At 38.7% G+C, this 27,091-nt stretch overlaps 1 protein-coding gene across 20 annotated transcripts in view; it reads right to left on the reverse strand.

The window, feature by feature from the left end:
• Window positions 1-1,320: 1,320 nt before the first annotated feature.
• AFDN (afadin, adherens junction formation factor) overlaps window positions 1,321-27,091 on the reverse strand; it is a 168,868-nt gene continuing 143,097 nt past the window's right edge. For 5 of the 20 annotated variants that reach the window (XM_080388958.1, XM_080388961.1, XM_080388948.1 and 2 more), the window contains 12 exons: window positions 23,945-24,010; window positions 23,714-23,787; window positions 23,082-23,200; window positions 21,856-22,050; window positions 21,524-21,615; window positions 20,895-21,083; window positions 17,239-18,261; window positions 15,352-15,387; window positions 10,152-10,286; window positions 7,441-7,957; window positions 3,193-3,277; window positions 1,321-2,036 (listed from right to left, as the gene is read on the reverse strand). In XM_080388958.1, the coding sequence (XP_080245084.1) occupies window positions 1,892-2,036; window positions 3,193-3,277; window positions 7,441-7,957; window positions 10,152-10,286; window positions 15,352-15,387; window positions 17,239-18,261; window positions 20,895-21,083; window positions 21,524-21,615; window positions 21,856-22,050; window positions 23,082-23,200; window positions 23,714-23,787; window positions 23,945-24,010 (2,676 nt within the window). In that variant the 3' untranslated portion in view covers window positions 1,321-1,891. Of the gene's footprint in view, window positions 2,037-3,192; window positions 3,278-7,440; window positions 7,958-10,151; window positions 10,287-15,351; window positions 15,388-17,238; window positions 18,262-20,894; window positions 21,084-21,523; window positions 21,616-21,855; window positions 22,051-23,081; window positions 23,201-23,713; window positions 23,788-23,944; window positions 24,011-27,091 lie in introns of those variants that run through there. The other 15 variants (XM_080388954.1, XM_080388952.1, XM_080388951.1 and 12 more) reach the window with 10 other exon arrangements.

Raw genomic sequence — 27,091 nt, forward strand, 5'->3', positions numbered from 1 at the left:
GCCCAATAGCGGCCAAATCCACTCAACTGAAGGTTATAGTATTTTTTTGCTAAGCCTTTTTCAGATTCCAGCAGCAACAGTAATTCAGCCACAGCGTAAGGTTTTTTTTTTCCCTTAAGAAAAATTTATCACTGTAAGGCTGCTAGTGTTCTCAAGATAAACTGGGAGAGGCTTGCTTTTCCTGATTAACAGACATAGCAAGCATGCAGATCCTTCATTAACACTTTGAACCAGTTTAATCTTCTACTTCATATTTAACAGGTGAAACGGTAAAAGCACACTTTCAAATAAGAAACCTGAAATACGTAAAAAATATTTACACTCCAATTTTCATTAACTTGCATTTATTTATCATACAACTCTTATTAAAAGTGATTTCTTTCCTAAGGCAGTGAAAGTCTACCCCTTTGTATTTGGAAGTGTGCACAATTCCCTAAATATATATTTATAAGAGAACAATATGATACAGGGGAAAAAAAAATCATCTAAAGCCAGTAAAGGGCTTTGTCATATAGAAAATTTGTTCGGAATCACAATATATATTGTCTTAACATCACACAATGAGAAAAACTCTGATGAGGTCCTTATTCCCAGCATCATCAGCCACATATGCATAGCTGAAGAAATAGTGGGAGGAAAAAGATTAACAATTTAAAATTAAATAAGGCTATTACAGTGTGAAAAAATAGCTTGAACTGCCAAAAAGATTTTCAGTACAACATTAACAGGATGTCAGTAAAGCCAGCTAGACTAAAGAAAAGCTGCTAGCACTGCTTCCTCAGCACAAGCAGAGATGGTTTGTTGCCAGCACACCAGCTCTGTTAACGACTTTACTAACGTTCCCACTCCCAGCCAGCAGTACTGTATTGGATGCCTCACACTTCAGACTTTTTCCTCTAACATACCAGTTCTCCGTAGAAAAAACCAAGAAAGATATTGCTGAACTGATAATAGCAGGCTTATCAATACTTTTCCATGCCTAATAACTTCTAATCTACCTTTCTCAGAAAACATACGTATCCGTTCTGCTCACCGTGGAACTGGAATCATTACTCCTCACCTTTAATGCACTGCTAACATTTTGGTTCTAGCTGATGAAGGGCCACTAGTGTAGCCTACTACCTATTGCTTCTGTAATTTTTAATATAACAGTTATCCAAAGGTTTTACCTTCCAATTTTTCAAAGTCTGAAGAACATATAGTGGGGAGGCATCAACAGACAGACTTTGCCGTAACTACAGATAAACTCTTAGGCAACCACTTTAGACCCAACAGATCTGTAGGACTAGAAACATTTTTATTTCAAGGTTCTACCTACAGAATGTGTGTTATTCCAGTACTAAGTAATGGTAAGATCTGTAATGACATGCTGATCATTCTATGAACATCATACAGTATGTCAAACTTGGATATAAAGCCTTATTTAAGGTGGCCCAGATATTGGCTTCTTCTCAAACAACCAAGAATAACAATTTCTAGTGCACAGTCTAGTTTAGACAGTTCAAGCTATTCTCACTTTCTCTGCTCAGCAGCTAAAACAAAAATGTGTCTGTGAAACACCAGGAAACAGAACTTATCTTTGACAAGTGCTACTTGGTCTGGTGGACAAGAACTTAACCCTCAAAACAGAAAGGAAAAAAGTTACCTTCACGTGATTCGTATCTTTAAAATTTTACAGTGCTTTCATTGTATAAACCACAAGCTCCTGGCAAAGTAATCAGTTTTCTTGCTATTGCAACATCTCTAAATCTTAATTAACAGTCTTAGATATAGAGGAATCAAAGTCACTCCTTTCAGAAAACATTCATTTTCTGTTCATTAGTAGTGTGCCCCCCCTTCTCCATCCCTCAATTTAGAGATCTTCAGATACATCCGATAAGGTGCTTTAATCTTATTTTGTGTTCAACTCGTTTTCCAGTTCCATTAATTTCCTAGAAGCTTTTACTTTATTGGATACATCCTGACCCTGTGAAAAGAGTCGCTGACGTTCCCTGAACGTCAAGTTCTCTGGTGCTCCAGGTAAATCTGTATCTTGACTAGAAGGGAAAAAAAAAAAAGTCTTTTTTATTCTTATCTACGTCATTATATATAACATTTCTTAGTGACATGTATTTACTGATAGCTTTTCTGATTACAGCAGAAGATTCTCCATTTAGCATTCTGCAAGGTTTTGTTCCCCACCCATACCTTTAATTCTGACATGGTGCTGTCACTTCGACAAATTAATGGCTCATGACCATCTCTGGCATATTAACACAAAGGAAACCACTTGCCAGCTTTCAAAGTGAACTGCAGTGTGTAAAGCAAGGCTCTGTCTTTATTAGCACAGCACTGCAGTTACGGCTACGTTAGCAAGCCTTTCTGCAGCGGCACGTGGCTAGGAAAAGGCACTGGAATACAAAGCTTTTATGTCTTGGTAAACAAAGCTACAGTACTGAGGTATGCTGTAGCAGCTGCAGCACCTCTGTATTTCATTCTATACTGGCAAAGCTTCCAAATGCAAACATTGCCTTAGCTCTTGCACTTGTCTCTTACCTTTGTAGCAAACCAATTTTTGTATTACATGTTTCTGACCACCACAGTGGTGATCTCAAATCACTCCTAGTTGTAGCTCTAATAATACTTCACATATGTGATTAACTCTCATATAATAAAGCCTTAATATGTATTTCAATTTCTTGATCAGAAGAGGTTTCCCTTTTAGCTCCGAGAGGTCTCTGGTCTGCATGCTCCACTGAAACATTAACTACAGTTTTAAAATGCAGGAACTGGGCTAACAGCTTCTACAGAGCCCTAGCCAAGCCCAGTCACAACTTCAGCGTGCTACACAGGAAAGCCTGCCAATCACGTATAAGATACAGCCTGTATTACTTATGCTTACTACAAATTTAGTCAGAATCCCACTCGAGAGTCACTGTTCAGATTTATAAATACACCTACAACAGTTAGGTTGTTCATTTACGATTACCATTCAGTTTACTCATTTGTAGCACCGAAATTTGCTGCTGTGAATCAGTACTCCAGATTACCTAAAGACTTGTGGAGAACTTAGTTGTACTTTATAGTAAAAGATGCTCTGGAGCCAACTACGGAACTCCTGAATAGCCCCCACAGAGGTACAACAACCACAGAGAATACTGTAGAAGTTAGCCAGGTCAGGTGTATAAAAGTTAACAGACTCCTGCATGTCACCTTTTAGATCTTTTGTCTCTCGGATCCCGATAAACTTCATGGGCTCCAACAGCTGCTCCTGTAGATCCAGTGTATGAATTTATTCCTTATGCAAAAGAAAAAGCAAGTTGAAGGATCACAGTTAAAACACAGAAGCTTTATATTGTATTTCTTCAAAAAGGTGCAGTGCTTCTTTCAAGGAACAGTCTCAAACTAGAATCATAAATTCTGCAGGTCATCTGACCTGTAGAGTATTTAAAACCAATACTAATAAATTCCCCCCCTCCAACAACTGTATTTTTTTTATTCCTAATTTTGAATCAGAACACATTTTATTAGATTATCCTGCACATATCAAATCATGGTCTTGATCTTATTATGGCTTACTGTAAGACATTAGAAGTTGTTCAAGGAGATTGATGCAAAGTGCAACACACTTCATGATCCTGTCACAAGCTCCACAGGCAGTAAGTTAGCTGCAGCTGCTCTCTTTATGAGGCTAAAAGCAAGCCACGATTAGTATATACCATCTTTGCAATTCAGCAGTCAGAGTTTTAGCTCTGTTCAGTCTGATTAAATAAATTGTATGACTCAGAAAATGCCCCCTTCCCCACCGCCCTTAAATTTAAATTTCAAGCAAGTATCTTGCAGCACTGCACCTTTTGTTTAAGTTGACATAACACACAAGTTTTACACGTTATATTAATTCTTTCTAAAGGCCACAAGACAAAACCTTGCTTTCCAATGAAAAAGTTCAGTAATTTAATCTACATTTAAGACCATATTTTCTTACTAACTGTCAGGAAGCGTCAGCATAATACTCAGATTTGTCTTCAGACAGTTCTGGTCTTAATATCGTACATGTTATGTCTTGTGAACCTTCTTCAGTACAAAAGGAAGTATGCTTGCTTCTTCCACTGGTATATGTAACTTCTCATAAATATTCAATAAAAGAGACATATGAGGCTGGAACGCACAAGCAAATTTATCTAGTGTGTTGTAGGCTAAATTTTTTTTCACCCAAAACTTGTAGCAGACCAAATCATACTAGGTATGCCAGGCATATGAAGATTTTTTCTTTCTAGACATGAGTCTTGCATGTAAGTACTACCTTCGTGACTTTGAAAAGTCTGGATCCACGTGCTGTGGTTCACACTTCCACCTGCTTTAGGACAGTAGGTTTGATTTGGGTGTTGGCTTTTTTCTTAGCTTAGTTGACAGACCCAGCGGTCTTAAGAGACCCAGTGGAAGAAGGTACGAGAGCAAAATTTGCAAAGCGTGGTTTACTAGAGTTAACATTCAGAACAGAAAAGAGCTGTAAAGGACAGTAATGTAACAAGAGTCAGCGAGATGGGAGATGGTAAACTGCACAGTGAATTCTGCATTTTGTGCAAACGGCTTTGTACGTTACGCAGGCAGTCTTCATAGAAGCTTGAGCAATCAGGTGAAGTTAACCTGTTCTCATGGCTATTTTAAAAATTATGAGATAAGAGTATTCAGAATTAGTTGTATGGTTTATGAATTAGGTTATTAAAGGCGAAGCATCATACTACAATATTCCTTAACTGTTACCAAAACCCTAACGAAATCTTTGTAGATTGTCCTTCTGATTGTTTTCCAGCAAAAAACGTGCACACACACAAAAATATCAATGGACATTTCACTACCCTGAGATTCATTTTTCCATTACAGAAAGTGGGACTGGGAAATGCAATTACATATGAAATGGCATTCTGGATTGTGGATGATGGGAGGCAGGACATGTGGTGGTGACAACTAGCAACTGATGGAATTACTCAATTTATTACATGTACAGCCTTCAAAGTGCCAAATAAGGAAGGGATAAGGAAGGGAAGCAAAGGCCTTCGGAAGCCTATGTGTTGCGATGGAAGGCACATTTTCCACTCTGTTATAGTCAGTTTCAAACAAGAACTTCTAGAAAAAGAAACTCCTTTGAAAGAACAGAAGCTCAGTACAGACACACAGTAAGAAAGTTTCATGTCAGAAGCCCGCTGTTTCAGAATATTCCCAAGCTGCTGACAACATAGATAGTCACAGGGTTTAAAGAGAATATTTTCTGCATTTTCCCGTCTTTATCTTATTTTAACTCATTAATTCTTTGTGATACAAGGTGTTCAAAAGCTAGAGTCCTTCTGATACTGTGATCTGGGTTCACTGGTTGTGGGTTTATCGGTGGGCTCACGTGCGTGGTAGCCTGGTGTAATGGAATTGTTTGTGTTGTAGTGGTAGCACCTATCAGGCAGTGTACAGCCTATCTACTTATACTTCAGCCTAATGAAGACACATTGAAAAGCTAAAACCTTCCCTCACCTTCCTTTAAGATTTGGAACATATGACAGAGCCAGACAGGAATGACAGACAGGTTTGCAGGATCCACAGAGGCTACTACATCACGAGATCTCACAATCAACACCAGGGTAAATAAAGAGGGTTGGGTTTTTGTTTTCTGGTTTTGGTTGGTGGGGGTTGTTTTTTTTCCGTTTTTTTTTTTCTTTTTTCCCATTTAAACCAGTATCAGTGTTGATACATTTTTATGCAACCTGGGTCCTGTACTGACCCCAAACAGTGAAACTTCCAAGCATCAACTGTATCAGTTGGACAGTACTACTGCCCCTTCAGCAATATTAAAACTACACAGTAAGGTGCAAAGCTTCTCTTCGGTACTGGAAGCAGTCCAACCATGGCAGAACCTAATTTGCCTTCCAAAGGAAAGGATGCCTTGCTGGAAAGTGATGACTTGAGTCTCAGCTGAAAAAGATGCAGAGAGGAGGCTCAGAGTATCATGTACCTGTACGGCCTCATACATATCCCAGACCAGGTTCATAACACTACCGGAGCTGGACTAGAAATGCTTCTGAGAGATGGAACCTATTCTGAGGCTCACGTGCTCTCTGTCACCAGGCCACACCACACCTCTGATAGAAGAAAATAAGTTACTTCCACAATTTGTTAGGTGGCCAAAAAGGTGATCAGGGATATACCATATTGACAGCTTCCACATTTGTCACTGAGACTTGAATCCGGTAAACAAGTTAGCCATTCGGCTGGAAGCCAGCATAAGCACTTTCCTTCGCTCTCTCAGGTGCCTTGCTACCCTTTGCATTTTAGAAGGATGATTAACCGGCTGGAGTTGGTTGTCAGGTACTTGTTGACTTCCAGCGTTAAGTAAAAAGAATGAACTAGGGGGATGTCATGGCCACCATTCCCTTCAGAAGAATACTGAAGAAAACAAACGTAAGGGAAGTGCTGGCAGATGCTGTTATTTAAAGACAAAATATTATATTAATAAACTGCAAATCTGTTACGGTGAGATCTACGCAGACACGTACTCAAAGAGTAAAGTACTTAAGATTCCTCCTATATGGCAATGGTCTAAAAATACTTTACACATAACTGGGCTGAATTAGCTCTGAATTCATGAGTATAGCTAAACTAGTACCCTGCAGATAAAATATTGTGCTGAAGTTACTGGCATCTAGAGCTCTACTTGAAATTCAGTGCCATTATGGTTGCCCATTTGGAGTTATAGAAGAAACAAGATGAGGAGACAAAGAAGTACAGGGGTGTAGAAGGGGAGGAAATGAGTAAGGCAGAAAGCACCAAGATGAAATGTAGATTTTTGTCTCTCTTTGCAAGAAAACTGCACTTGTGCAAACCAGAAGTACAGGAATGCTGCCTAATATATGAAACTAACTGCATGTCCTACATCTCTTGGTGCTTGTATATTTAAGAACTATGTCTACAGAGATAATTTTTAAAGCCATTTGCACACACTAGTAAAAGAGAGAACCCTGGTACCAATGAAAGCAGAAGATAAGCTCTGTCCACGAACCCATCAGAAAAGGCTTCCTGTGTTTAAGAAAGGTGCACTTCCAGATGCCCTGAGTAAACAGTGGTCAGTCATACAAAACAAATCACTGAAAAATAGAGTGAAAGCCAAAACCAACAGTACTTTGAATTGGTTGAGTAACAGTTAAAATAACTTGATTCATTGCGTGAAAGACGGAATTTTTGCTTTTGAAGAGTTTGGGTAAGGAACAAGGAAATTTGAGAGATCAAAACAATTAAAAATTGGAGGATTCATGTATTAATATCAGGATTTAAGTTAGATCACCATTGTGAAAATAGCGATTAAGTGGGGGGGGGAAAAAAGAAATAAAAATCACAAAGTAAGCGATTCAATCTACAGCACCAGAGTTGAGAACATGAGGATAGTTCTGTAGAGACGACTGATTTCATGGTGTCTACCTTTAGAGTTGCTGGCATGGATGATACTCTGTTTGTTTTGTGGGGGAGGGGGCTGGCTTTTTTTGGCAGTAGTACTGTTGGCATTGACTGGAGATGACTGGAATGAGTTCGAAAGAAAGAGGCCATCTGAAACTGGGCGAGGCTGGCGGGAGGACTGCTGTGGCTTAAGGGTGGCAGGAGGGAAGTCACCATAAGATTTTCTTGTGCTGGAGTACTTATCCTGACCTGCTAGATTGGAATCCTCCTCCTCCTCATCATCATCATTGTATGCAACAAACTTGGCAGTATAAATCGTGTCAGGGGAGAGGACCTGTGTTTTGAGGTAAGAGGTGTTTCGCTGAGGTGGGGGAGGAGGAGCGTTAGATGAAGGGGTTGGGGATGGGAGTTCATATTCCCGTGGAAGTGGAGGTCTGTACAGACCAGGCTCGTCAGGTTCCAGTAATCTTCGTTCTGCTTCATCATGCTGCCTGCGCCTTTCAGCCTCTAAGCGACTGTAATACTCCTCTTCCTGCCGCCTCTGTAAGTCCAGAGGAAACAGAAACACAGTGGTCAGAAAGGCAAGACCTTTCAATCTTAGAAAGATTTAAGTTTTCCATCACTGAACCACAAACAGCTTTTTTTTGTCTCCTTTTCTGGCAATAAACAGGGCATCTATATGGACTCACACAAAGAATATTTACTACTATGAAAAAAATGGCAGTTGTCCTGTAACACAGTGTTGCTGTTATTTCCAGATTTACCACTGCCTGTGGTAACTAAGGCAACTGCCTGTGTGAACCAAGGGTGATTCCAGCATTTATTGCTCAGAACGTAACTAGAGTTAATAAGGGGCAGGTTTACTAAAGCTGTAAAGAAACTGTGGGGAGGAAAATAACTAAAATTAACTACCATCTTAAAAAAGGAACTTTGTAATTTTGCTGCATGCTTATACAATGTAAATTAACCAACAGAGTCTTGGAATGGATGACTCCTAACAAAGCTTCTAGTATAAATCCCAGGAAAACTACTTTCACATAGAAATCAAGTAACAGAAATTTTCTGAAACAGACATCAAGTAACTGTTTTTAAAAAAATTATAAAAAACAAAAAAACCCTATGCTAATGGTATTTATATGAGTCTATTGACCATTTAAAAGGCCATGAAATATCTTCTTTGTATTTTTTGAGTTAAAAGATTTTTACTAGTTTGAAACTAAAGAGCATTTAATTCTGTTCAGCTCTTGTCTAACCCACACTGTAAATTCATACAAGGGTCTATTCAGTATTTTGTTTGATAACAAATGAAAACATACTTGGAAACTGTATGCTACAAAAAAACTTTTGTCTAAGCATAATATGACTTCTGCTGGGAATATGTGACATTTTGAATCACCATCCTTTCTGTTTTTAATCCATATGTTCAAAAAATTCCACCTTAACTGCTTATCTTCCTCACACCATGAGCCAGTTATCCTAAAAAAATAATAAATAAATTTGATCTCGTCCATCTACAGCAAGGTCATGAAACTCATCTCCCTGTACTATTCTCTAAAGCCGTGGTAGTGGTCAGATGGTACTGAGCTCTGAGTTGGTAGATGTACAAGTGTCTCAGTCAAGACCTGTCAGTGGAAACCCTTTAAAGTGTGTGATCCAAATGTCCTTTGGCTGTGTCACTGCCAGAAAATAAGAAAAACTTGGCTGAGTTTTTTGTTTTGTGTTTTTTGTTTGTTTTTCTAACTTTCTACAGTGTATTTTTTATGTACTTCCCTCAATCCAGATAGACCTTCCTCACCCATCACCACCCTCAGCTTAGCTTTCTCCTACTCATCACCCCATACTGCTTACGGAAAACAGTCTAACACTGCTTGAAAACCACCTAACAAAACAAATTTAACAAAGTTAATACATCCAGGGGGTTTGAGTTTTTGATTATTTTTTTTTGTTTAAAATATATTTGCTCAGTCTACCAAGATGAAATTTCTCTCAACATTAAAAGCTTTCTTCATTCTGAAGTCAGTGTTACCAACAGGAAAGCCTTCAATCTGGACAACAATAACTGTTCTTTCTTTAGGAAGAAGAGAGTCTTAACAAACGTGCTAAGAATCAAATGAGGTGCTTTGATTTCCAGTTTTGAACAATAAAGCTTCTCAAATTCATGTTCTAAAGGACCATGCCATCTGTTTGATGGCCCAGTGATTTATCTGCTGAAATTATTTACTTCCTTCTTGGAAACCAATTCCTTTTCCTCCTATAGTCCAAACATAAAAGACACTATGGAATACTCATCTCCACTGTATTTTATATTTCTATCTGTAAAACAATTACTGCAAGAATATGTGCCATCTCCGAGACACAGCAAAACCCAACACCACTAACTCAGCCATCACAGTAAAGGTGGCAGGTAAGGCACGCGGGGGCTGAAGGCAACCAGGAGATGACAGATTTCTGTCGTAGCCTTCAGAAAAGGTTCTGAACCCCATCCCCTGCCCCTGCTAAAAACCTTCAGCCGCTAAAGCCTACACTACTGTTTCTGCAATACCGACCAACTGCAGTCACCACAAACAGGCTACTTGTTTAATTACTTCTTGTTCTATATTGGATAAACTGAAGCCTTTGGCCATGGCCCTTATCACTAGGAATAGCGTGTTTAAGCCCAACATTGAGCTGCTACTGGCCAGCCTAAAGAGGAGGGAGGCCCGTAAGAACCCCTGCAGCACTCAGAAGACCACAACCTTTTCTTCAGCCTCTCTTCTGGTCCGCTCCTCCTCTTGCTGTCGGCGCTCTTCTTCCTGCCTGGCCCTGTCTTCTGCTTCTCGTTTGCGCATTTCTTCAAGTTGTTGCTGCCGTCTGCGTTCTTCATCCTGTAACTAACAGAGACACATCTTTAATCTTTTTGTTACTCCTCTGGGTAAGATGTGACCAAAAAAAAAAAAAAAAGTAACCCAAGTATTTGCATCTAAAAGTAACTCGTTCAGTAGAAAATGCTATATGCTACAGACAAATCAATATAATTTCCAGCTGTTAAGAGTACACTTAGGTTACACTGGTTACCCCCCCCCCCAAAAAAAAAAAAAAAAAAAAAAGAGAGATGTACAGAACTACATAGATAAAAGCACAAAACACAAAACACACAAGTGACATTTTTTGCAGTCATATATGAACCCCTAGCAGCAGGCTGAGGCGATTCAATATTCCAGACAGCTTCAGCAACCGTAGTCTCATAGGTGCAGTAAAGTGAAATTAAATACCTGGAACCAACAGTCCACAGCTCCAGCAGCCAATTGGTTTTTCATTTTGGATTAGTATTTAAGCACCGGAAAATCATGACTCATTAGTCAAAGGGTCAATCCATTTAAAGTAACAGGCTCATTCAGCAAGTCTGCAAATAGTCTCGGGAGATAAATAAAATCTCCCACTGTATCTGCAACAGATGTGTTTTGGAAAAAGCAGAGTGCCAGGCAAAGAAATCTTTGACTAATGAGATTAAACAGCTCACACGAACAACTGATGTCCAACACACAATACTACTTTATATATGCTTATCATAAAAGCTGCACATAAAAGCTACAAAAATTCAAACTTTGCCTGATTCTCTAAAGCTAACAGTATCTAATCCCTTGATGGACAGGAATATTCACTGGTGCAATAATATTCACAAGTACAAGTTAACTGGACTACGTGCTGTGTTATTTCTTACTGCAGCATACGTTTTAACGTGACAACCACAGCACTCTGCCCCACCCCCTGCCAAGATCTTTTATACTGATTGGTATAAATCAGTAAATCATTGGATCTTGCTATAAGCTGCATGTAACACAGATACTTCTCTACTCCTGGATTTCTTTTCACAATCTAATTTCATTTACAGAGGAAGGCCCCTAAGATACAAAGCAGCTTTAACAGACTTTGTGAGGAGAACATTCATATAGATATCTCTTCCCCCAGTTAATTAACAGGAAATGTGTTTTAAAGCAGATTAGGTTTCCTAATCAATTTTCCAATCAATTCTAAAAACAAATTTTGTTTTTTGGACTAATTTTCTGGTAATTATTTTCCCCCGCTGTTCATGTCATATTTGTGTTATGGGTATCTTTATGACCTTGTTCAACAGGTAATTTTGAAAACATTTGCCTTCTACATCTTCAAGCAGTTATATGGACTAATTGCAGTGAAAACACCTCTCATTTGAAGTGTTAAAAACCTACCGGTTTTGAGCATGAAAGTTTAAGAACAAAATTAATTTCATTTAGGCAGTAATTTGGCAAACGTATACTAGAGGATGCTACCTCCAAGCAAATTCCCCTTATTTAGGGCTAAAACTGTTGTAACTCCTAACTGAAAACGACATAGAGATCAAGCTCAGCATACATGGTAGAGCAGAGAATCAAGTAGTTAACCAGCTCCCTGCTTGGATTAAGTCCTCTTCTTGTCTTGGTTATTAAAAAGACATTATTTTAGCAAAGGAGATAATATTGCTGTCAAAAGGAAAGACAGCTATTAATTTGAAAGAGTTTCTAGAAGAGAAGTAATTTCCGGTTGTGTTTTTTTTTTTTTTTTTTTTTTTTAAAAAAAGGCAAAAAACTGCACAGTTAAAAAATATAGGAAAATTCCTTGACTTTGTCCCAGTTGCATTCAGAGAAAAAACTCTGGTTGTGGCAGTTACTAGTCCCAAGTTACGGCATGGACACCTTTTTGTTTAGTAGCAAATATTCCTATTCAAATGCACTAAAACTTTAAGGAAATATTTCAAACTAAAATAAAGAGGAAATAGGACTGGGTCTTTTTTAATTTCTTGTGACCCTAACTAAAGAAAGAAGGGAAAACTTGGCAGGGTGCCCACCTGGGAACCGTTGTTAACATCTGAACCATAACAAATGTAAAGACAACTGTACCCAGGTCAGAGGCTATTCTAAACATAACACCTAGTAAAAAAGCCAAAAAACCTGTATGTAAGGCACAAGCAGGGATAGAATAACTATTAAGAGACTGACATTTCATTTCTTTATGATTAGTACCTAGTTTCTACTTTGGAGCATTCCCAGACCAAGGCAGGGAGCAGTGGGATGGCAAGGCACGCCAGAGCGCTTGCAGGCGTTTGTGTCTGTAATTGCATGGGCAGCACCCAACTCAGACTTCATCCCAAAATTTCAAGATGCTAAGGAAAATCAGCTTCACGTCCCATTTCAAGTACAAGAGCTATTAGATTCCCAGGTTGAGTATTTTGATTTGATACTTCTCTATCCCAAACAGTTTTTCTTCAGTTGCGATGTACTGTACTTATCACAGAATCATTAAAGTTGGAAAAGACCCTTGAGATCATCAAGTCCAGCTGTTAACCCAGGACTGCCATATGTCCATCACTAAACCTCATCCCTGAACACCACATCTACGTGTTTTTTAAACATCTCCAGGGAAGGTGATTCCACCACATCCCTGGGAAGCCTGTTCCAATGCTTGACCACCCTTTCAGCGGAGAAATTTTTCATAATATCCAGTCTAAACCTCCCCTGGTGCAACTTGAGGCTGTTTCCACTTGTCCTGTCACTTGTTACCTGGGAGAAGAGATCGACCCCCCCTGCCTACAGCCTCCTGTCAGGTGGCTGCAGCGAGCGATCAGGTCCCCCCTGACCTTCAGGGTTCCTCCAAAGCAGCACATGTTTATATTGTAACAGGGAGAAACAACTGATCTGCACAGCCAGAGGGCCACGGAAGAGGAATCTCCCAGCTCCAACTGAGCAAACCAGCTAAGCACAAGGCATGAATTCCTTCCCCCTGCTTTGTCCCAGCTCTACGGCACAGTGCCAGCAGTTCCCTTAGCTGCACAACTGTCCCCCTACTGCCAACATGCGCTTGCAGCACTATTCCTACCTAGGAGGGCAAGAGGCCACCCTTCTTCTGAGCTATTGCTCCTCGTAAGGATCAGCCCATCGGGCTCCTTTATCAGAAACATCAAAATATTCACAGGACTGGCAGCGATCCAGGAAGTCTCAGATTCCAGACAAAATTTATTTCTCCAAGCACTGCTTAGAATGCTTTAAAAGAGGTTCCAGAAGAACTTTACATTTAAACCTATTTATTTATGACCAGCTAAAGCTGGTTCAGATCTGTTAGTGGCCCAGGGAATTTAAAAAGACAAACTTTAGCCAAGCTGACAAACCCTGCATTAACTATTAGCCACTTTTCAAAAGCTTTATAATTAGCAGTACAGCTATCACCAGTGCTCATATTAGACATACATAAAAAGCACTGAGCATTCAAAAGTGTATTTTTTTTTCTAGAAACAAAGTAGTAATTGCCTGGGTACATGAAGTGGCACAGGATAGCTACAACTATGCCCAGAAAGTCATGTGAACAGTATGAAAATGATGAAATTAGGAAGAAGAGGTATTTGCGTGGTATAGCATTCAACGTCATCTATTTCAGAATTAGCTTGCTTTCTTTTTTTAAAGCTAAATTTATGAACATAAACTTCAGGCCATGGGTCCATCTAGCGCAGTATTCTGTCTCTGACCATGGCAAGAAGGGCTGCACGTGAGCCTGGCCATTTCTTCTAGTACTTCCACAGCATTCAGCACGGTGCTAGAGTTGCTGGCTGGTGCAGCCTGGTGTAATCCTCTGAGTAGCTGTTTACAGGTGTGATGTCTATGAATCTGTCTAATCCATTTGTAAAGCTGATGATACTGTCTGCATTCACAGCCTCCTGTTGCAGAAAGATCCAGAATTTTACAGCTTGCTTGGCAGAGTACTTTATCTATCCCGTTGCAGCTCCAGGGGACCAAGGCTTAAGTGAAAAAATACTGGAGCAGTAATAAGAAAAAATATTGATAGATACCAAGTCTGAAAAAATCCATGACTCCTGGCTTCTCCATTAATCCAGAAAGCTGACACACTTCACCTGTTTCACTGCTGTCAACTGCTTAATGCTCATGTACTACACAGACACAAAACTGAACACTTCAGACACGCTTACTAAGTCTTTAGCTAGAAGTATGCATTTCAGAAGGGGATTTTTTTTCTTAAAAATAAAGTAGCGCCAATTACCCAAATCTGTATTTTGAGCAGACATGTTTACAGTTTTTCCCAGCAGCACAAATTAATTGTACTAACAGGACTTGCAAGCATTACCTTTCTTTCAAATTGGTATACTGATTATATAGAAATACACTTTGAAGGGAATGTATTTCTTCTCTAGAAGACTACAGAACTCCTTTTCCATGTACCCATTTCCAATGAGAGCAATAAAATACAGAATTAGCTGGAGTCACAGCAACTGCTGCTCCAGTTTGACAGCTGTCATGTTTTAGACACCGGAGAATGGTATTAAACAATTGAAACTGAAATTATATGTAACTTAATTGCATGTTTACGTGACCTACTTGGAAATCATAGTTCAGAAGTAATTTCTGAGTTTACAATGCATTTTTACTTTAATGAGAAAATTTTAACACCTGTAAACAACAGGGTTTCAGCATGAAACAGTATGCTGTATTATTAGGCTCTCAGGACAATTTCACTTCAAATTGGAAAGGAATGGTGTTGCTAGAGTTCTTCCAAAACCTGCAGGGGTGGGGAAGGGAAAGGAGGAAATCTTACTTCATACACAGCCTGTTCATTCAAAGTTATTAGTAAGATTTCTATAAACCTGACTGCACAAAACATCAAATAAACAGGTTTATATTAGACCACCACTACAACAAACAAATCAAGCCTGCAAGCAGAACACATCTAAAAGGAAGGAAACACAGGGAAAGGAGTCACCACATCTGGAAACATTCAAATGCATGCTTACAGTTAACTTACTGCTTATTGTATTACAACAATTTTTGAACACCCAAAGCTGCCAAATCATCATCCAAGGCATATAGGGTAGTTATTAATAATATCAAGAATTGAAATGGGAAAAAGATATTGAAGAGAAGGAAACAAACATACCAAATCTAGAACAGAGATTGCTGGCACAGCAGTCTGCTGCAGGTAGTAAGAAAGGGGGGAAAAAAAAGAAAGATGCACAGTGAAAATAAAGATAGGTTAGACTTGCGCTATTTCAAAAGCATTTTCTTTTATTTGTTAAGTCAGCTGCTTTAGAACGAGGAACTGAATTGACATAATCCTGAAATACAGAAATGAAAACAATCAATTAATCCAAAGTTTTTATCAGTATTGGTTTGACTCATTCAAAACCTCAGTAATTCTCCAGAGATGCTACTTATTACATCTCTAGTAGTATAGACAATGAAATGTACCAAAATGCAAACATTACTTCAGTTCAAAACAACTGTTATTTTTTAGTTTCAAAATGTTCCAAAATGCTGGAAGAACTTTACGCACAAACAGTATTTTAAATCCAGCACTTAAAGAGAAGGCTGATATAACGTTACACAAGACAACTGGCTTTCTATAAATGACAGATGGCTTTTTTAGCCTTGCTACAGTAAAATTTTGAAGACACTGTTTGTTAAAATGGCAGTTTTACATGGATTTTTTTATGCCCACAGGTAACTGCCTATGTGCTACAAATTACATGTTAGCGATGCTGGGCTTTAACATAACCCGTTTGCCAAAGATATATTTAGCTTTTCCTTTCTTCAGTTTCCAAGTTTGAGGTATCTATTGTTTTACACAGTAATAAAGTTAGCCACAAGAAAAAAGGAAAGCAATGCAGACTGCAGTGAATATGAGAAGAGTTAAGTTTAGGAAATCAAGCTGCCAAAACAATCCTTAACTCAAATACTACTCAAGCCAATAGCTATTTCTGAACATCAAAATAAGCATGTACAAACATTTATTAAGAATTAGAAACTGCCTATCACAGAATTAAATCCAGTTTTCAAGATAAACAGACAGAAGACACTCAGCATATTACAGAGCTAGTTTTTAAGCCTGTCAGAGCACAGCTATCGGTATATAACTTTGGTATCCGTGCTATTATTCAGAGAAGACAGATTTTCCTATAGAAATTGTTTCTCAGTAACAATAGATTTAACACATTCTGAGAGGCAACAGCCATCACCAGCGTTAAGAACTTTATCACACTATTTAGTTGTATTATCTCATTACATACATTACGAGCTTTCACAGTACTGAAGCTAAGGTAAGCAAACCTTGTCAGATACTGATTAAGCTGGACACCACGCAAAATGCAGTTATGTATGAGCTGGAGCCCTAGACAGGGTGCACTAGTTGTTAGAGAACCACCAAAGCCACATGGCTCAACGTAACGCTTCGCTCCCCCCGGCACTACTGGGGTCACCACTGAGGTGCTGGTAGAGGTAGCAGCTACTTTATACCCCAGCTTTTACTTGGAGCAGACCAGCAAGGTGGAATCTCAGTTCAGTTCACTGTTTTCTGGAAACAGCATGCGTTCCGTGTCTGTGTTCAGGTCCAAGACTGTAAGAACTCTTAAAGGCAAACATACTGGGGGCGGGGGTTAGGAATTACACCATTTTTGTTCCCGACTCTCCTAGAGACTTTCATAATTTCAAATGTTTTTGCTTACCTTCCAGTAAGAAAACTCCTGCCATATTTAACTTTCTAATCCTACTCCAGGTACATAGCAAAATCCTTTCATCCAAAGGGAACTTCTTTCCCCACAACCAGAGAAGTAAATGTGACTGCCAACTTGGATCCTACAATCCTGTCATAATACATCACTTAACTGGTCAAGCCACTGTAAATAAGCAATTTTAAAATTCAAGGTACTTCAGAAAGGTTCATCCTCCTTTACTCTGTAAGAACATCAAAATACTTAGACAAAGCCAGAGAACCCATCAAGATACAGATTTACAATACTTTCATCTAGAAAGGATTATCCCTTTTTACCCTTGCTCTTCTTTCTGCCTCCAGTCGCTGCATGATGAGCATAGTATCCACATCATCATCCTCCTCTTCATCATCATCTTCATCCTTTTGCTTTGATTCTTGAAGTCGCTTTTGGAACTGCCACTCAAGCATGAGTTTGCGGAGGCGGTCATTTTCTTCTGCTGTACGATCGGGCTTGTTCTGAAGTTCCTGAATCTCTTTACTCAGCATGTCCACAATGTGCATCTGCTGCTGCTTCTCCAGCTTCTCCTTAGCATCCCGTTTCCAGGGATCTGGAGAGAGGCTATCACTAGAGGACAGTTCTTCCTTGCTGATAGTAATGTACTGGAGATCTCTCCGCTCAATAGTCCGAGGCTGCTGTTGGGGCTGCAACTCTCGAATGACAGTTTCTTGAGACCTCTGCAAAGTTGAAGGTTTTTCTGATTTCACTTGTTGAAGAGAAACAGGAGGAACCACAGGCTGAGCAGGAATTAGTGGCTGAGAACGCATTTGGCCCAGTTTTCTCTCCTGCTCACGACGTTTCCTTTCTCGCTCCTCTTCCAAACGTGCCTTTTCCTTTTCATACCACCTCTGATGCTCTTCTCTCTTTTTACGCTCAGCAGCAGCGACCTGGGAGGATGCTTGTGCTCCTATCTGATTTGGAGGGGGAGGGGGAGGCAGAGGCAAATCCATTTGTAGTTCATCAAATTCAGCTGCATAATGTACTGGAGGCGGTGGTGGTGGAGGGGGAAGATCTGTTCTGATGGGCTGGGAAATGGCCACTGGAGTCGGCTGGCTGGTAGCTGGAGTTTTCCAACGGCCAGGTCCACTTTTAGTTAAACAGGAACCAGGCGAGACTGGTTTGGATGAATGGTTCAGGTGTTCTTGGCTAGACGTGCTAGAATCCACGGATGAATTCATCCACTGATCACTGTCTGACTTCCGATCGAGGTACTCTACATCCTTCCGTATAACAACTTCCAAACGATTCCTCTCTGGCTGGAAAACTTTATCTCTGAGTTCTTCCTGGGAACGAGCTACACGCTGGAAAAAAAATCAAACAAGGCATGTATTTCACAGTCTGTCTATATTAAAACGTATTTGAAAATGGCTCACAAACTGCATTCTTATTGCCAAAGGTAATTACTTTTAATGAGTTTAAGCATTTCCATGCCCAGCAAGTTTCCCAGAATCAACAATAAAATATTCTTCTCAGTCTTTTTAGATCGTTCGAGTGATGGAAGACTTTGCAACCTCCGAAATGCCTGGAAACCTGGACTGGGAAGAAGGATGAAGGCAAAATGGAGTCTAAGCTGAAAACCTCCCCAGCTCACAATTTCTCACGGCTATCCCTGACACCCCCTCCCCCACATGTGAGCATGACAGTCCTGGCAACTCAGAAGAGCAGCTCAGGCGTACCAGCTCCGCCATTCAGGCTTCAGCTGGCTTGACTGCACTTTTTTCCTATTGGGAAGGCAACCAGAAAAGCTGCAGAGGGAGAGACAAGAGAGCCTGTGCCCATCCTCCTCCGTTAACAGGCAGGATGACCCGCGCGTGCGGGAAGCTCCTGTTACTACAGCACCACTCACTGGAACGGGATCTGGGCAGGCAGGTCTCATTCTACCTGCTCTGGGGGCATGGATGTGTTGGTTTGAGCTTTTGTCACCTTTTTAGCATGTCAAACAGCAAGTCTTTTAACAACCTCAAGGTCTCACTGCATTGTACAACCTCCTGAAAAAAAAATACTGGACCATAAATTAGGCTTATCAAATCTGTTAATGATTTTTGTGAAGCAAATATTCGTACTTTTAATGTTAGGAAGTACTAAGCACTGAAAACATAATGTACCAATTATCAACAACTGAGAGAAGACTACCAAAGCAAAATCTTTTCCTTTTTTTCTCCATCAATGACCTTAACTATGACCTCTAAAGAATGCCTTCTTTGAGATGAACAAGCGTATTTTTTATGCTCTATTAGTCCAGCAGAGCTGAACACACAGCTATTTGTGTTACATTTGCTGTACAGATGCACCTAGCCAAACAGTTTGCTAATGCCTTCAGAACAGTAAACAGGCATCTCACATCAGTCAGTAGCTTACAGCAACTTTTTTTACAAGGCCAGTTCTCACTGTAAAGATTACAAGATTTTTTTAAAATATTTTTTTTTAAAGTCTATTTTCCTCTAATTTTCAACTTCAAAGAATTATCGTGTGGTTCAGGAAAATTGCGTACACTTCCAGTGTTTGTAAGAAGCTAAAGCTTCTGGACATTTGCTTTATGAAAGTGCTTTTCTGCACTGCATTCAGCCTTAAGACCATAGTTCAGATTTGGTACCTGTCAACAACGTTAACAGACGAGGTGTGTCTCACCAGGTTAAACTACCTTGTCTAAGCTACTCACTTAAGCTTGTCTTAAGTAGGGAAGAAACGCATGTGCAGGCAGCAATTCAGCCCATTACGACAAATGCGTAGGAACCATTCCCTGGTACCAGCCTGCCTGTCCCATCACTGACAAGAGTGGATAGGTATTCAGCTACGCAGCTCAGATTGAGATGAAATCATGAAATGCAAATGAGTTGAGCACAGAAATTCAGCAAAATATTTCCATAGTGATTTGCCACAGTCATTTAACTTGCAGCATCCTACTTTAGGTATAACATCCATATTCTTAACAGCTGCAATAATTAGGATTTAGTATCTATAATACTGGGAGGGGGGGAAGAGTACTAAGTTTTCATTCAATTGACCTTTTACTGAATTTACTTGCTGATTCATGTGTGAGTAATCGATAACCAATCCTTACTTTGCTTCTGTGACACAATCGCAAGATAATTTACCAGACACTGTTTTTCCAAAAGTAAAAAAACCCATGCTGATCCTGCTGTAAGGCTCTGCTTTTATCACAAATTAAGAAACAGAAAAAAAAAAGTTTTCTCTATATATTTTTAAGTCTCTGGTGGATTAGAGAAAAAGATGGTCCAGTGAGTGGACTCAGTAGATCTAGATTTAATTTCCTGTATGGATTTGAGTAAAGTCCTCATTTAAAAAGAGAAGAACAACATTATTTTCTGAATTTATAGAAGGTACAGGGGAAGGGTAAATTCATTTCAGGTCAAGAAGCATCTGCACTTTCATAATAGATGCATTTTACATGTTGTTGTTTTTTAACTGAGAGCAGGGAATGTGTTTCAGTAAAGACCTTGGATAGATCTCGAGGTAGTGTTTTATTTCATTTTTAGTACTTCGCCCTGTCACTTAAACAATGCACTCTGCAAGCAAGAGATTTTTCCACATAAATCTTCTTGGAAGAGCAAAATATTTAGTTTGCATTTCAGAAAGCCACAAAACATTTTACAGGACAAACCCTACTACCATCTACAACCCATTACCTCTAACAGGGTATTAAACCATCCCAGATAACAAGACTGCAGACCATGATAACATAAAATCCTACAGAGGGAGAAAAAAGAAAATAAAAAAAAAAAGAGTAGGGTTTCTGAACCGAAGCCAATCTTGGCAAAAGTACAGTTGCTCCCCTCCCATGGTATAGTTTCTCGTCAACAGCCCAGAGGTTATAGAGTTGACTGTTCTGCAAAAATGTCTCCAGCAGTCTGGGAGTGGAAAGCAACCAGTTTCTTTCTGTTTTTTTGTTGTATTGAAAGAAATTACTTCTCACCTGCATTGTAGTATTGATAGAATGATTACTTTCTGCCTGGACCTGTGGTTTTTCTTCATAATTTGGCCACTGACTCTGAGCTGGACCCATTCGATCCTGGGACTTTGAAGCTGGGAATGTGAAATATTCTCTAGTATAGGTCTGTGTTGGGATGGGATAAGCTTCAGGTCGTGGGGGCAGAGTCTGTTCCTGAAAAAGGTTGAAAGAACATAAAGGTAGAATTTTCTAATCACACAGATCTGTACATAATGATATTCTAAACATGCATTCTCTAAATGTTTTCTTTTGGCTCATAACAGCACTATTTGTCTGGAACAGGAGATAAAGAGGTTGTCTGGTATCAAATATAATTGTGGTTATGACTCATGCTTTTATGGTCTGCAAGCAAGTACACAATATTGTACAAACCTAAGAAATCACATGGACAACTTCATGAACAAAATTTAATAAAATCACTGAAAGCTGTCTCGATCTTTCATTAGCTGTAATAAGCAAAACCCCCACCCAGTCACTAGAATCAGCATTATACTATGTTCAAATATTTAAGACACTGGTTTAACTGAAGCACACTGGCACTATTGATAGCTAAGGAAAGTTTAATAGCAAGCATTTTGCTTGCCACTTCTGACCTCTGTACAAAGATTTCCAGTAGAGACTGAGGTTATTTTGGTGGTAGTTCCAGATGCATAAGCATTCTTTCCCCCAGGGCTTGGAGGCTGATCTGTTGGAAAGTTAAAGGCAGCATTTACATGACTGTTAATAATAATTTACATAATTTAGTAAAGCAGTAGCATTCACGAAATAAATATGATTTTTCCTTTGAACAGATCTAACAAGAGGCTTGCTCCAAATGTTACTACTACGTTGGTATTTTAAAACAATCACCCCCTTTTTTAAATTCAACAGCCTCTAAAATAGTGGAGGAGGCATCTACCCCTAAAAGAAGGATAATCTTACTTACTTGCTACATTGGGACTGGAGCGATGATCAGCTCTGTTCTTCATTAATCTATCATCCCCTGGCAGCTTCTTTGGTTCACTGTACTCAGTCCATGGCAGCTGGGGGCTCTCAGGTGACCCATTCTGAGTGGCGTTATTATACAGCTCAAAGCCTTCACTCTTTGGTCGGGGTTTACCTGAGCCACGGCGGTCAGAAACTGTAACAGTTGGATATGTATTTTCCCCCTTTCACTTATATTAACTACTGTCTAGCATATTCTTTTCCAAACCAGAGCTACCTTGCATTTATAATTAAAAATCAGTACCCAGTAAAGCAAATGCTAGACTTTAAAACTTTTACTTCTTCAGATACACAATCCCACTCTTGTATCAACTACACAGGATTCCTTTGATTTGTAAGCTTCAAAAGAGCTTTTGAGAAGGTACCACAGTATCTGGAAAAGCCAAATGTGCTTTACTGAAAAGCCTCTTGCTGACTGAGGCATATGGCATCTGGGATGGTGTTGTAAACTGTGATAATAAGGATTTAGTCTTTTAACCCATTCTTTTCTACACTGTAGTTCTACCCTATATGTAGAAAAGGTCTTCCTTTACAAAATTATTTCCTTTACCACATTATTTTACCTAAGACTTAAACGTGTCTGTTGTTAGTTCACTACAGTAGGATGATAAAATCTAACATTGGAGAAACATCCAAGAACTACCTATGATCAGACATAGAAACTTAAGAATACACGTTTCAGTATTTCTAGTTTAAAGAAAAATAATTCAGTGGCAAAACATGTACTAGGGGCTTTTGTTTCTATTTATTTCTCTCTTAGTAATTACGTTGCAATCTGTGGTTACAAGGAAGTCATATTCTGAGAGGAGGAGAGAAGATTTTATATAAGGAATAAAAAAAGCCATTGAAGTTTAATGCCCTTTGTATTCATTATATTCCATTTGTCTGAAGCAATTTTTATTTTAACCAGAACTGTGCTCAAATGCTTTTTTTAAAACAGGTGCATATACAAAGCATTTATTAATTATTAGACTCGCATAATTTCAAACAATACTTGAAATAAGATGAACTTCTGATAAGAAAGAAATGCTTCTTTTCTGTGAAATTATGTTTCTTTTCTGATTTAATATTTTGGTAATGTGTGGCAAGCTACTGTGAATTATTATATTTTCTGCATTCTAAGCCTTATAAAACTGTTATCAACATAAATAATATTAGCGTTTTTACCTCTTTGCATCATTGGGGATGGCTGATTAAGCAGAGTTGCTAGACCATGGTAAATTGCTCCTTGTTTTGCTACTTCTAGTGTTACTACGGAACCTGTCCTAGTCATAAGTTCTGCTGCCCTGCAATAAAAGCCAAAGCAAATAAAATAAAACTAGGCACTGTATTACTTAGTTCTCCTTATTATCAGTTGGTATGTCATGACTTTTCATGTTTGAGTAATCTTCTGTTTGACAAAACACTCTCTGATTAATATTTAAAATCACCTTGAAAAAAATTAGAAGATGATGACTAGAAGATATAATTATTAAACATACACCACCTACAGGCAAGTACTATTTTCAGTTTCTACAGATAAAGGTCAGAAGCCATAATATTTAAAATTAAGAGCTAAATAAATTATGCTCCAAACTAAAGCCCAAACCTGTAATACAATCTCTCCTACATAGATAACCTGTATCTTATACAGAAAATACTACACGAACAGTTAAACTTGTTGCTAAGGTTATTCATAGCCAGTTATAAAAAGCCTAGACAAAGCCTGACACGTGAAAAAAAGAGCTTATGTCCTTCTTGGTAAATTATGACTACAGCATTTTCTTCATGTAAAGACACCCAAGGAAAGCATTCCATACCTTTCCTGGGACAGGCCCACCAAACTTCGACCATCCACACTGAGCAACTGATCCCCTGCAGCCAGACGACCATCCTAAATACATATTCAAGAGAGAAGAAAATTCATACACCTGTACTAACATGGTCTAAATTAAAAGTTATTCATACATATTAGTGAACAAAGGATTTAGAAGTATTTCCAAAGGATCCTTCTACCTTTTAACTTCTGATGTTTTAAGATTATTACTAACCACATCTGCAGCACCTCCTTTCACAACAGACTTGACATATATTCCAAGTTTGTCTTGACCAGCACCCTACAGAGAAAGAGGCATTGATTCATTACATTTGTATTTGATATCTTAAGCATTCCACAAGTGTTAATCACAATTCTACACAGCTAGGTAAACCTCTAAGTTCTCACTACTTTTATATGTTCCCAAACTGGAAAAAAAAAAAAGATTATGCAGTAGGGAGTTACACTCATTTAAAGTCAAAAGAAATTTTTAATATTAGGCCTACTGAACCTGCAAGCACTGTTAGAAGCAAAGAATATTTGGTCTTACTGAAAGCTTGAGTAAGAAAGAAAATACATTAACTGAAAGTTATACAAGCTCGTTCTAATCCCATTCTAATATGAAATACTTATTCGCGCTTTTACACACATTATTATTTTTTATACCTCTACGTATTCTGTTGCACAAGACTGCACTGTTTTCCTTGCTAATACCCAAATGAAACAAGGTAAACTGCAGATTACAAGAAAAAAGGAATAGAAATGCTTTTCACATTCATTAGGACCATAAAGGAGCTACTGTAAAGAAACAAACAGTGCCTCTAGTTTTACAATAAACAAGCAGACATTATAATTACTAAGTCTTTTAGAGTTGATAGAGCCAACATGTAAGTCTACTGCAAAACCATGCAATTTTGTTTGTGAAACATCTGCCTCCAAGTATTCCACTAGAGATTTTGAAAGGCCTGTTAACAGTGAACTTATTACGAGACATCCAACAGATTCAAGACAAGAGAACAGAAGCATCTATTCAAGCCATGCTGTTGCATCATACACATGCTCCAATTTACACAGCACCACACAGATCAGTCTAAATGTTAGTATCACAAACCTTGAAATTGTCACTGATAACATAAGGCAACCACTTGTGATTTCATTATCTACTACAGCAAACAGTGCCATTTTACTCTGTAAGTCACTTGGAAGAAGAATGCTAAGTAAGTTTTCAAGAGTACGGTTTTTAAATGTAATGTTGCTTCCTAAAATAACCCCCCAAGTTGATTTGGTATTGAATATGCAACTTCCTCCTCCTTCCCCCCCCCCCCCCATCTTTTCCAACTCTTTTCTTTTGGCAGCAAAAACATTAATTGCTCCCACTGTTACAATAAATTAAAAGAAAAATCAAGGTGAAAGCTATTCAGAAGCTAGTGTTATACACTGTTTTCTAAGCAAGTGAAAGACCTATTTTTATGCATTAAATCTTGAGTTAATCCCAAATGTTTACTCAAAAGCCACAGAAAAGGAACTCCTTCAAGTCCCATGATTCCAGATTAACATTCTACATGTCCAAATTTTTTGTAATAATTGCTTAAGCCATACTTACAGAAAAAAAAAAAAAGAAAAAAATACACAATAAATAACTGAAGTAAGGACACTTTTTCTGTCTGGAAAGAATATAAAGGCAGTTAAAAAAAACTAGTCACTTTTGTGTTTGGTTTTTAAAGGGCTCTAAAGAAACATCAAGGTAACTACAGAGTATTTTTAACTTTATACCAAAAAAATTGGTTGAAGTTATGAGAAACACAAGTCAGACGACAGCTAGATAAATACAATGAAAAATGAAATCATGCTTTATAAGTATCTTTTTCTTTTGCCCCCACCTAAGCAACCAAGAAGCATATGGGGAAGGATGACCTGGTTGACAGAACACCTACACTTCCAAGAGGGACACGGGAAGATCTCTTACCAGGAGCTCTTCAAGACTTTAACGTGACATGGGACAAGAAGGAACTTGTCTTTGTGTATTAATAATTGCTTAACTGATTGGAAGTTGTTAGTTGTCACAAGGAAGAGTAGTTTTCAGAGAAGCCTAAATAAATGTGCTATTCACCATGCTTATAAGTGTTCCAGAAAAAGGGTAAACAATAATTTAACTAAATTTACCATATAGAAAGTTTATCAACTAACTCGAAACCAAGAGTTGGAGAAGGACCACGTAATGCTGAACACTGGAGCAACAGTGTGGGGGAGTAAATTGTATTTCACTGGTCCAAATGTGAAGTCATGCTCCAGCCTTGTAAGGGACTGGTCTCCATCAGGGCGCTGTCAGCACAACCAGTTACCATCTTCCCCTTGTTGGGAACTGAAAATTAAGATGATTTGGTTTACACGCTCCTTCCTCTGCCTCCAACCACTAAATATACCTAGAGGCAAATTCCTTTAGTTCCAAAGGGCAGAAGAGTCACCAGCAACTCACCCACCCACCCTTGTATTTATACCCTCACACATCACTCGTATACACATATGTAATTGCAGGGACCAAACAGCAGCTCTTCTCAGGGACCAGACTGGCCAAGGCTAAACAAGCATCTGGGATTGACACTGTTTTTATTCAGTCCTTGCTTCAAATGACGCTAGCAAGAATCTCATTCCCCTGGGTCCAGGAATTCAATGATCTGCCTAATACAGTCAAAGATTAGGTAAAAACAGCAAGCCTTTGGAAGAGCATTGCAATTTAAAACAGTGCACATATTAATCAACCAATTCAAAGATCATGGCTTTGGTACTCATGAATTACATTAGACATTATATCCATACACATCACTTTTCTTATGCTTGATTACGACTGTTAGTGTACATTAAATGTTGAAACCTTTTGTTTAAGCCCATGATATGTTCACTAGATTGCAGATAGCAATGAGATGAACATTTGCAATTGCACAAATACCCTTGTAATAGTTTATAAACTGGCTTTAACTCAGAGAAAGATCTTTGTAATCACTGCTTTCAGAGCCACCTTCACACATAACCTGAAATATCTGGAAGCCAACAGAACTAACAGAAAAAGAACAAAAAAAACATTGTTACTAAAACCTAAAGGCTCACATTAGAAAACTCTAATTCTGATCTCTCCCTTACAAAATGACACCAGCAGAACAATGAGGCTGAGAGGATAACAAGGGTGATCAAAAAAATGGAATAGCTTTCTTAAGAGAACCAAATAAATAGACACCGACTCCTTATCTTAGCAACAATCAAGGAAGTGAAGGTCTACGGGACTGTAAGTGGCACAGATTGGGTTGTTTATCATCTCTCTCATCAGTCAACAAAGAAAGCTTTCTTACTTATCCTGTCACAGATAGTGTATTTTAAACAGTAAAAA

The sequence above is a fragment of the Falco punctatus genome (assembly GCF_963210335.1).
Source record: "Falco punctatus genome assembly, chromosome: 5".
Lineage (NCBI taxonomy): Eukaryota > Metazoa > Chordata > Aves > Falconiformes > Falconidae > Falco > Falco punctatus.